The 12,410-nt window shown below is 43.2% G+C and overlaps 1 protein-coding gene across 3 annotated transcripts in view; it reads right to left on the reverse strand.

Moving 5' to 3' along the window:
• Positions 1-12,410, reverse strand: part of GRID1 (glutamate ionotropic receptor delta type subunit 1) — a 1,763,123-nt gene that overhangs the window by 340,818 nt on the left and 1,409,895 nt on the right. For all 3 annotated transcript variants that reach the window (XM_077454598.1, XM_077454599.1, XM_077454600.1), the window contains exon 10: positions 1,217-1,414. In XM_077454598.1, coding sequence (XP_077310724.1) covers positions 1,217-1,414 — 198 coding nt within the window. The remainder of the gene's footprint in view (positions 1-1,216; positions 1,415-12,410) is intronic.

Genomic DNA, 12,410 nt, shown 5'->3' on the forward strand with positions numbered 1-12,410 from the left:
CACTACTTTGGTCCAACTTTGATGAGACTTGAGGTCCATAGACTTCAAGATTATACAGGCATTGCTACAAGTCATGTCAAAGTTGCATGGATTTCAGGTCCCATAAGTGTGAAAGGGGCCTAACTGTAAGTTTGCAAGTATACTTTTGTTTTTCAAACCATGTTTTTTTTTTTGTTTTTGTTTTTTCGGGCAACTATAATTGCTCATTACATAAGAAAGTTTTGATTTTTGCTGATCCTCTTATCTCATTGAAATGGTCTGCCTAAATGAAAACAGCAGACTGTCTGATCTTTCTAATTAACATAGGTAACATAGGTATATACTGTTCATGATGCTGTATTAATTTTCAATAACTGTTGAATTTTCAGGATAAGCTATCAGGGTACACCGAAAGCTTGTCCTAAAGGTCTAAGCCCTTGTACACACGGTCGGAGATTCCGACGGAATGTGTCATATCGGACCGTTTTGTCGGATAATCTGACTGTGTGTGGTCTCCATCGGACTATCCGACGGACCAAGTTTTCCAACTTGTCCGTAAAATTTTCCGTCAAAATGCTCCGATCGGAAATACTCCGATCATGTGTAGCCTACTCCGACGGACAAAGTGCCACGCATGCTCAGATAAAATTCCTATACCAAAGCTATTGGCTACTAGCCTGAACGTAGTCCCGTCCTAACGAAATAGCATCATCACGTTATGTACAATCAAATTTTCCGACAACTTTGTCCGACCGTGTGTATGCAACAGTTTCGGACAAAATCCGTCAGACAAAATACAACGGATTTGGTTGTCAGAATGTCCGACCATGTGTACAATGGCTAAGTGTAGTAATTCCCCCCAAACACTGTCCACCCACCACAAACAAATGCATACCCCAAAATTAACCATGACCTCAGATTATACCAATAAGTGTCTTTGCTGTAACAATCTGTAAATCACAACTCTCTGGCCTAATAAAAACCCATTGGGTAGGGGAGGAAACAAAATGATAATTTAACAATTTTCTCTTGAGTTTCATTTTCATTAAGCATGTTAACATACTTTTTTCTTTCTATGCACTGTGATCAGCTCATTCTAAGATTCATGTTAGCCAAACTGGCCAATATGCACTTTTATGAGTGACAGACATGCAGTCAGGGTTACTGAATTAACTGAATATTTATGTTGATTTTAAAATCTAGGAAAATTACTGTATTCTTAGCTGTTTATCATTACCTTATTTATAAGTTCTCCTATCATGCCATTCCAGGAACCATTAGGAAGCGGGTGTCCATACTTCCCATCAGGGACTTGGTAAATTTCATATTTGAAGCCAAGGTTTTGAGATAATGCATCAAGGACATCGATTGAGAAACCTTTATACTTCTTTGGTTGACCAAGTATGTTCTCTGCTACCATCACGAAAGGTTCCTCCTAAGAATGGAAAAAAAATCTTTCGTTTATAAATCAGGCTGAGCAAATTAAATCAAAATAGGAAATATACTAATTTTACATTTTGTTTCATTTGTATGTATAAAATGAATGGCAAGGCTATTGATATGCATATCCAAATAGACAGCATAGGGACAATTAAGTACAGTTTGCTATAGTCTGAAATTCCCTACTAACATCCTCCTCTCCCAACATGCATGCTCTGAATTGTATAAAATAAATTTACTGGCTCTTTGCAAAGTAATTATAATTTTACTACATGTTTCCCTGTTTGGATTCTACTGAATACAGAAATGAAGTGTTAAAATTATAAAACCAGGCAAAAGATTGAAAACAACACTGATAAAATGTCTCAAAAAAACAAGCAAAACTTTTTTCCCAACATGCATCATAAACACAAACTTTACCTTGCTTTTGACAAATGTTTTGAAGCTTAACCCATTTATACATTTTTCATTTCATAACTTGTTTTTATTATATTGTATAAATCTACAAACAAACATGCCTTAGACTGGGTTCACACTAGAAATTGCAGCGGCTCACAGCAGGAGTCCGGTGTGTCTCCATTCACCGTTTCAAGTCCGATTTCAAACGGAAATTTGGTCTGAATTTGGATGGGAAATGAACCAAAAGACGCAGAGCTGCTCCGTAGATGTGTAAACCAGCTCCATAGAGAGCCAGTCACAATCTTCTGCAATATGAATTGGACGCGGTAAATCTGCATCTAATTCACATAGTGTGAACCCATCCTTACAGAGTATATTCATGATCCTTTGTTCGCAAAGCATGCTGGGCTTTCTGATAAAAATAAATAAATAAATAGCACTACCTTAATGCTTTTTCGCAGACTGGGGGAGGTTTACTAAAACTGCAGCACACAGAATCTGGTGCAGCTGTGCATGGTAGCCAATTAGCTACTAATGTCAACTTGTTCAATTAAGCCCTGGAAATAAAACCTGGAAGCTGATTGGTGTTATTCCATACAATAAAGATGCTGCCATCTTCGCTAGCATAGAAATGGGGACATTTCACTCTACATTCAGCATAGCTCCACATACTGACTGCATATCGTAACAATTTTCAATTTTTTGTTAAATTTAACTAACTTAAGAAGTTTAGATTTGGTAAAATGAGCTGAAAATTTTGTGACAAGGCACCAGGTTCAAAGTCTTTAAAATGTATAAATTCACAAACTAGACTTTAACTTTTGTTGGCTTAAACTGACAAGAGCAGTGTTAAAAAAAAAAAATATGTGAGACTGTTAACCCTTGTACACACGGTCGGACATTCTGACGGAAAATGTCCGATTGGACCGTGTTGTCGGATAATCCGACCATGTGTGGGCTCCATCGGACTATTTCCGTCAGAATATCTGACCGACAAACTTTTAGAGCTGGGCTATAAAATTTTCCGACAACATGATCCGATCGGACTTTGTCCGATCATTTGTAGAGAATTCCGATCGGACAAAGTGCCACGCATGCTCAGATCAAATTACGAGACCAAAGCTATTGGCTACTAGCCTGAACGTAGTCCCGTCGTAACAGAATAATGTCATCACGTTACGAACGATCGGATATTCCGACAACTTTGTCCGACCATGTGTATGTAACACCAGTTTCGGACAAAATCTGTCAGACAAAATCCGACAGATTTTGTTGTCGGAATGTCCGACCGTGTGTACAAGGGCTTAGAAGTGATATTTTCTTTTAGTATCTAAACTCTAATGATGAACTTCTCTTCTTTGCGCCTCTTTAATTTTTTTAAATGTACCTTTGAAAAAAAAAATGTATTGAACAATTAGCCCTTATGTCAGAAACACAGCCATCAGGCTAAGACACGTTGTTCAGCTAATTTGCATGCACAAAGGCATAGGCATGCACATTTCTATGTCCATAGAAGACAGATTGCACATTTGCCTACACGTATGAGCACAAGTGCACTCAGACACACACATTCACGGCTGCCAAGTGGTCTATTTAAACCTGAACGCCTTGTTCCTGTAATCCAGTCTTGGTGCACATCCTTGATCCTGATACTGACTCGGCTTCCTATCTGACCTTAGTTTTGGACTTTTTTTGCCTGCTCATGACTTCTGTCGGTCTCCACTACTGACCTCAGCTGGGACTACTGACCACACTTCTGCCTGCTGACCATGCTGCTCGATTGTTGAGAGCTTGCTGCCCAATTGGGCCTTTCCTTTGGCCCTGTCTCAACATCCAGAAGTGCTTGGACAGGAACTATGTCATCTTAAGCTCTACATACAGGTACATGACTCCTTATTTTGTAGAGGTGATGAGGATGGGCACATTCAGTAGTTTAGGAAAAGTCAAATGGACAAGGCTGACACCACAGTTTCTTACGAAAATGCAGTGTGTTGTCTGACAACAGTAATTAGGAGCTGGGCAAATCTCTGTCAAATCATCAGGTATTTTTTTTTCTGTATTTGAAGGGTCTTCAAAGAATAAAACATGGGTAAATGTGCATGCATTTTGGAGAATCATTGCAAATATTTTTTTATTTTTTTATTTTGCCCTGATTTATACTTTAAAAGGAAAATTATAAAGTTCACTGGTTTACAAATAACCCTATTGTGATTTAATTATTTTGCATCATAACATACCATGAGCACCACTACGCATAGTAATGTGATAATGTCTTCTGTAGCATCCTTTGCAATACGTTTACAATGTACAATTGTAATTGTAATCTATATATTCTATGCCTTCATAAACACAGTGCATTAGCACATTGAGTTGCTTGTCATATATTTAACATTATTAAACACATCTAGATTTCAAATTTTTGGGAAAGTAATGCCATGCTAACATGTGCTATATTTATAATATGGACAATGCCAAAGCCAATCCTCTTTGACTTTTGCCATTTTACAGAGAGGTAAATAACCTGAGTTAGACTTACCTGTAACTCCTTATCTGAGGGTCTTCCAGGACAGCCCATGAGACCTAAGGCTCCTCTTACCAGGACAGGAAATGCGTTAACCCCCACCAGATAAAAGGGCGGTCCTCAAGGACCTGTGTCAGTATTCTCGAGAACCATAGGATGCCCCTGTAAAACATATGCATAATACATATAACTTCAAAACAAAACCGGGTGGGAATACAGCTGTCCTGGAAGACTCTCAGAAAAGGAGTTACAGGTAAGTCTAACTCAGCTTTTCTCTAAGCATCTTCCAGGACATCCAATGATGATGAGCCAGAACTTACTAGTCTAGGGAGGGACAACTGCCTGCAGGACATATGGCCAAATGCCTGCTCCTGAGCAGATAGGAGATCCAGGCAATAATGTTTAATGAAGGTTGAAAAAAACTGGACCAGGTGACAGCTCTGCAAATTTGTTATGGTGAGGCTCCAGCTCTCTCAGCCCAAGACACAGATAAGGCTTTTGTTGAGTGCGCAGTGACAAAAGGCAGAGGAACTTCCCTAATTTTATAAGTTTCAGAAATCCATCTAGCCAAGGTAGCTTTAGATGCACTCTTTCCCTTGTGTGCTCCTGAAAAGAGGACAAACAAGGTGTCTGTTTTTCTAAAGGTCTTGGTGACCTCAAAGTAGACGAGAAGAATTCTCCTCATGTCTAAAAAAATACATTTTCTTTCTTGGCCGCCCTTTGGTGATTTACAAAAGGTTTGCAGTACAATGTCCTGGGATCTGTGCAATGTACTGGCCACTTTAGGGAGAAACCCTGGATTAGTTTTCAAAACAACCCAATCCTCAAGAATTGTGAGGAAAGGCTCCCTAACTGATAGGGCCTGTAACTCACTTATCCTACGAGTTGAGGTAATTGCCACAAGACAAGTAGTTTTTAAGGTAAGTAACTTAACTGAAATATCTTCTAGGGGCTCAAAAGGGAATTCAACCGGAGTTTGAAGCACCAGGGACAAGTCCCAGGTTGGACAACTTCTAACCACTACTGGCCTGGACCTGGACATTGATATGAAGAATATAGCTGTAGTGGGATTTTCCAAGAGAGAAAATTGGAGAACATTGATAGCTGCTGTCTGTACCTTTAAAGTATTAACTGAAAGACCTTTGTCAACACCCTCTTGAAACAAATTCCAAAATTGAAGGAACATCATGAGTTAATCTTTGATTTTCAAATAACCCTGAGTTAAATTCCTTCCAAACCTTGGAATATATGGCTCTAGTAACCGGTTTTCTGCAATTTACCAGGGTCTTGACTACTTTGTCAGAGAACCCCTGGGCGCTTAGTATCTTTTCTTCAGATACCAGGCCATCAAGCTTAAAGAAACCTTTTGTGGGTGCGACACTAGACCCTACGATAATAAGTCTTCTCTCTTCGGAATACTCAGTGGAGGCTCTGAGACCAGAGTCTGTAACAGGGAAAACCATGGCCTCTTGGGCCAGAAAAGGGCTATTAGGATAAGATCTGTTTCTTCTAGAAGAAACTTCCAGAGGATTTCTGGAATTAGTCTGATCATCAGGAAAGAATAACAGAGGCCGAATGGCCACAGATTCACCAGAGCATCTATCCCCAATGATCAATCCTCTGGGTTCAGTGAAAATAACTTCTCTGTCTTGTGACTGTTCTGATCTGTGAACAGGTTTGCTTTAGGACAAACCTCAACTGTCGGTGAGACCCACAACGATTTTGGGATGAAGGGACCCATTTTCTCGATATACCCAGTAGCGGCTGAGATAATTTGCCAGACAGATTTGTGTCTCCTTCAGGTGTACTGCTGTAATTGAGGCTAGATTACCTTCTGCCCATGATAAAATCTCCTGGATGACAGATTGAACTCCTGGTACCTCCCTGTTTGTTGAGGTATTGTGACCCCTGATTTTCAGCTAAAATGCCTGCAAGCCTCTCTGAACTGCTAGAAGCTCTCTCTGATCGATGAAGCTCTTGCTTCCCTTGAGGACCATTCTCCCTGTGCCATTGTGTTGCTGAGGTGGGCTCCCTATCCCCAGGAACTTGCATGATCCTCTGGGATATAGGCATGGACCAGGGTAGACCTCTTGTTAGGTGCAGGTGTATCCTTCACCACCACAAGCTTATTTTTACCCTGGAGGGTAACAAGACCCTTGATTCCAGGGAAGTTGCATTTCCATCCCAGTTCCTTAGTAGAAACAGCTGTAATGGGCGTTGATGAAATCTTGCCCATGGCACTGCGGGAAAGCAAGAGGTCATAAGACCCACTGCTCTGGAAACCTCTCTCATCAAGACCAACTGATTAATCTGTAAGGCTATTTTTTGCATTATTTTTGAGACCTTTTCCTGCAAGAGAAAAACATTTTGGTCTACTGAGCAAAATTCATACCCCAGAAACGTCACTATCTGGGCTGGAATTAAGGAAGACTTATCTTTGTTTATTAACCAGCCTAGATATTGAAGGATGTCCTGCACAGTCTGGAGATCCGCTAATAACTTTTGTTATGACTCCACCACCACTAGGAGGTCATCCAGGTAAGAAATAATAGTTATTGCCTTTAACCTTTAACGGAGCCAGCACCTTTGTAAGAATGTGTGGGGCTGAGGACAGAGCAAAGGGGAGGGTTTGAAATTAAAAGTGCCGATTCTCTGTTCCCATCTTGACCGCTAGTCTCAAGAATCTTTGGAAAGCTGGATGGATAGGGATATGCAGATAGGCATCCCTCAAATTCAAAGTGGCCATGAAGCAGTTTGGGTAAAGCAGGTTTTTGATTGAGAACACCATCTCCATATGAAAGTGCTTGTACCGGATCTAATGGCTTAGAGACCGGAGGTTCAGGATAAGCCAATATTTTCCCGACAGCTTTCTGATAACAAATATGTGGGAATAAAATCCCTTGCCCTGATTCGACTGGAGAACCGGGATCAGGACCTTTTGCTCTAACAAGTTTCCAATTTGGAGACCCAGGGCCCTCGCCTTTACTCGATCTTGGGGAGGGAAGGTGACCAATAATCACTCTGGTGGCTGGCAAGAAAACTCCAGACTGTACCCATTGGTCACTAGGTCCAGGATGAATGGACTTGAGGTGACTGCTGCCCACTGTGGGAAAAAAGCCCTCAATCTTCCTCCCACTGGGAGACACGAGTCACTGTGGCTTGGAGGGTTGTTGAGGAGGGTTAAACAGATGCCCCCTCTACCTCTGCCCGTGTGTCCAATGTTTTTTGAGCCTACTGTCCCTTTCTCTAGGACCTTGCTGCCTACTTCGGTCATGAAAAAACTTTCTGGCTGTCGGCTTTTTCTTATTCTCTGGAAAGGCCTTTTTTCTATCGTCCGTGCGTTCCAGCGCCACTTGCAGACCTGGGCCAAAAATATAATTGTCTGTTAAGGGAAGACAACATAGACGCAACTTTGAGGCAGCGTCGCCTGACCAGGTTTTAATCCATAGGCTTCTTCTGACCAAATTCACTAAGGCCGAGGTCCTAGCTGTCATTCTTACGGATTCTGTGGAAGAAGCATCCAAAAATTCCACTGCACGAAAGAGGAGAGGGAAAGATTTCAGAATTTGCACTCTGAGGTACCTGCCAAAAGTGTGTTTGTATTTGTGTCAACCATATTTCTAAATTTCTGGCTACACAAGTGGAGGCCAGAGATGGTTTAAGACTCCCAATGGCTGATTCCCAGGCTCTGTGAAGAAGGATGTCTCCTCTTTTATCCATCAGATCCCTAAGCGTGCCCATATCGTCAAACGATAGGTCTGAGTTTTTTTAAACTTTTGAATGAGGTGCTAATTTAGGATTTTTGTTCCATGACTATGTTGTGTCCTCTGCAAATGGAAACCTTCATTTAAGGTTACTGGAAAAGAAAAGTTTTCTCTCTGGTTTTTCCCTCTCCAGTTTGATAATATAAAAAAGGGAACTATGCACGGGAAAAAACTCTAGCCTTTTTCTTATGTAAACCTTTGTACATAAGGTCATGTTCAGACAATTGTACCTTCTCTTCTACAGTATAGCAAGTGTCATATAGATAGCCTTTAATAAGTCATCTACATCTTCCAATGATTACGTATACCTTGAGCCCCTTGCAGATACTTTATCCCTGGGCCCTGTATCTGACCCTGATTCTTCCGGAGTAGACTATGCAGGATCCGGCTTCAGGCTCAGAGTCTTCACTCTCCTCACTCTACTGTGGAGCGCTAGGACCGGCTGAAGTCCTAATTGGAGATGGACCTTGAATCTTGTCAATTAGAGTTTTAAATGAGCTGAATGTAGATGTAAGCTCATCTCTAACAGAAGTCAGCATTTTCTTACAGCAAACTATCCTTAACTAGGCTATCTATACAGGTGCGGCAAACTGCTTTGCTCCATGAGGAGCTCAATTTGTTTCTGCAAAACATACATTTCCTTTTTGATGGCTTACACTTGAGCCTTGTCCTAAATCTTGGCCTGCAAGAGAACAAATGACCCCAATAAATTTTATGCCACATACACCCCGTGAAGAAGGAAAGGAAAAATGTACCCCTTTTACCTAGTCCAAACTGGTTACAAGGGGAAGAACACTCACAGGATGTGCAAGTAAGTTAAATAAACTTCAAGTTTACCTGTGAGGTTCTGGTGTTAGGGCCTGCTTCTGTGCCTGTGCAGGTATTGCAGAGGAGTCCATGCCACCCCTGTAGTGGTCCACAGCCTCTGCTGGATTTCACTCTTTTAAACACCAGTTTCCCAGCATCCCTGTTCGTGCTGTTTAACCACTTGCTTACTGGGCACTTAAACCCCCCTCAGTCCCAGACCAATTTTCAGCTTTCAGCGCTGATGCACTTTGAATGACAATTGCGCGGGCATACAACACTGTACCCAAATGAAATTTTTTATCATTTTTTTCCCACAAATAGAGCTTTCTTTTGGTGGTATTTAGTTACAGCTCGGAGTTTTATTTTTTGCTAAACAAACAAAAAAAGATGCAAAAAAAATAATAAATAAAATCATGTTTTAATAGTTTGTTATAAAATTTTGCAAACGGGTCATTTTTCTCCTTCATTGAAGTGCGCTGATTAGGCGGCACTGATAGGCTGCATTGGTGGGCACTGATGGGCTGCATTGGTGGGCACTGATGGGCTGCATTGGTGGGCACTGATAGGCTGCACTGGTGGGCACTGATAGGCATAGTTAAGGCGGCACTAATAGGCACAGATAAGGCGGCACCGATGGGCACAGATAAGGCGGCACTGATGGGCAAAGATGGGCACAGATAAGATGGCACGGATGGGTGGCACGGATAAGGGGCACGGATGGGTGGCACGGATGGGCACTGATAGGTACCACAGATAGATGGGACTGATGGGCACTGATAGGTGGCACTGATAGGTGGCTCTGATAGGTGGCACTGCTGGGCACTGATGGGTGGCACTGCTGGGCACTGATGGGCGGCACTGCTGGGCACTGATGGGCGGCACTGGGGTGCAGCACCTTTGAGGCAGATTTTGGGTGGCACTGTGGGTGGCACTGTGGGTGGCACTGTGGGTGGCACTGTGGGCACTGCTGGGTGGCACTGTGGGCACTGCTGGGTGGCACTGTGGGCACTATGGGCACTGCTGGGTGGCACTGACAGGGGGGCACTTACTTTATTTCAGGATGGCACTGCGGGTGGCAGGTGGGCACTGGCAGGGGGCAGGTGTCCGCTTGAATTGCTGGTCGTGATCGGGACTGATGTCCCGAACACGGCCGCCGGCGATCGGCTTCTTTTTTTTCTCCTCGCGCTGTCAGCGCGAGGAGGAATACTAGCCGATTACCGGCTCCGTTCTATCACATGATCAGCTGTCATTGGCTGACAGCTGATCACGTGATAAGGGGTCGGGATCGACCCCTTACACGGATCGGTGATCAGGCGAGTCTCACGGACTCGCCGATCACAGAGCGCGCCGCGCGCGCCCCTCAGGGGGTGCGCAGGCCGCTCGTAACCGGGACGACGTCAATAGACGTAGTCCCGGCAATCTAGGTCCGCGCTAATGCCGTCATTTGGCAATAGCGCGGATCCCAAGTGGTTAAAGACAGGAACTGGCATCTCTGATGATGTCACATTCCCTGAAAGTGACCCCACTGGGTACTTCCTGTGGGCCAGCTTGGTTCCGCCCCTTCACATGCGCTTGGCTTCCTCTCTTCCTCTGCTCACTCCAGCCATGCTTTTTAACAGGGAGGGAACTGCTGACTCCCGCCATGCGGCTCGCGGACTGGTGCATACACACCGCAGTGCTGCCATTCCCCGTGCCCTGATAAGCAGGGACAGCAGCCATAAGGCTACTCCCCTGGTGGATGTGCCACTCTGGGACTAAGAAGAAGGTAGGAATACCACCCCAAAATGCCACAGGAGCCATGCTCATGAGACAGAGGGAACCAGTTTCAGGAAACATGTTACCTCCCGTCCAGGGGAAACACTAATACTGACATGGGGCCTGGAGGACCGCCCTTTTATCTGGAGGGGGTTAACGTGTCTCCTGTCCTGGTAGGAGGAGCCCTAGGTCTCATGGGCTGTCCTGGAAGACGCTTAGAGAAAATTTATTTTCACAATGATTTGAGCTACATAATTTGAATTTTTGATTTTACAAGCAATTTAACAAGTTGATTGTAAACCCTTGATTTTTTTTTTTTAAATAACAAACACATTATACTTACCTGTTTTGTGCAATGGTTTTGCACAGAGTAGCCCCAATCCTTCTCTTAATGGGTGCTCCTCCCCCCACCGGGTGCCCACCATATCAAGCCACTTTTCTATGGGGGCACTCTTACAGGCTCACCCACAAGCCGATGTTTAGTCAGATTAGGTGACCCATCAGAATGTGTAACGAAAGTGATGTTTCGTCGCTGCCATCTTGTCACACCCCACACTCCTCCACAGTAAGGATACACTGTGAAGGGGCAAGAGGACATCTTGTTACACCCACCGGAGTTTTGCATTTTACACTTTTTTTAACAGTAAACTGAGTTTATATAGTGAAATACAGTACTCAGAACTCTGACTATTTAGATGTTGAATTTTAAACAGCGGCAAGTCTGCTGATCTGACCAACACAAAGTGCCACATAATTGTGAAGTGGAAGGAAAATGATAAATGGTTTTCCATATTTTTTACAAACAAATATGTGAAAAGTGTGGCATGCCTTTGTATTCCACCCCCCCCCCCCCCCCCCCCGAGTCAATACTTTGTAGAATCAACTTTCCCAACTTTAGCTGCAATTACAGCTGCAGGTCTTTTTGGGGATGTCTCTACCAGCTTTGCACATCTAGAGGAGTGACTTTTTGCCCATTCTTCTTTGCAAAATAGCTCAAGCTCAATGGAGAGCAGAATTTTCAAGTCGTGCCACAGATTTTCAATTGGATTTAGGTCCGGACTTTGGGCCATTCTAACACATGATTATGCTTTGATCTTTACCATTCCATGATAGCTCATGAACCTCTGCCCCAGTCTCAAGTCATTCGCAGGCTCTAACAGGTTTTCTTCTAAGATTGCCTGGTATTTTTCTCCATCTATCTTCCCATTAACTCTGACCATCTTCCCTGTCCCTGCTGAAGAAAAGCATCCCCACAACATGATCCTGCCACCACCATGTTTCACCGTGGGGATGGTGTGTTCAGGGTAATGTGTAGTGTTAGTTTTTAGTTTGTTTTCTGCCACAAATAGCTTTTTTCTTTTAGGCCAAAAAGTAAAATTTTGGTCTCATCTGACCAGAGCACCTTCTTCCACATGTTTGCTGTGTCCCCCACATGGCTTCTAAAAAAAAACTGCAAACGGGACTTCTTATGGCTTTCTTTCAACAACGGCTTTCTTCTTGCTACTCTTCCATAAAGGCTAGATTTGTGGATTGCATGACTAATAGTTGTCCTGTGAACAGATTCTCCCACCTAAGCTGTGGCTCTCTGCAGCTCTTCCTATGGGCCTCTTGGCTGCTTCTCTTATGAATGCTCTGCTTGCCCAGCCTGTCAGTTTTGGTGGGTTTGCAGTTGTGCCATACTCTTTCCATTTTCAGATGATGGATTGAATAATGCTCTGTGAGATGTTCAAAGCTTGGGATATTTT

This window comes from Lithobates pipiens, unplaced genomic scaffold (assembly GCF_037356315.1).
Source record: "Lithobates pipiens isolate NorthernLeopardFrog02 unplaced genomic scaffold, aLitPip1_a1.2 Scaffold_25, whole genome shotgun sequence".
NCBI classification, from domain to species: domain Eukaryota; kingdom Metazoa; phylum Chordata; class Amphibia; order Anura; family Ranidae; genus Lithobates; species Lithobates pipiens.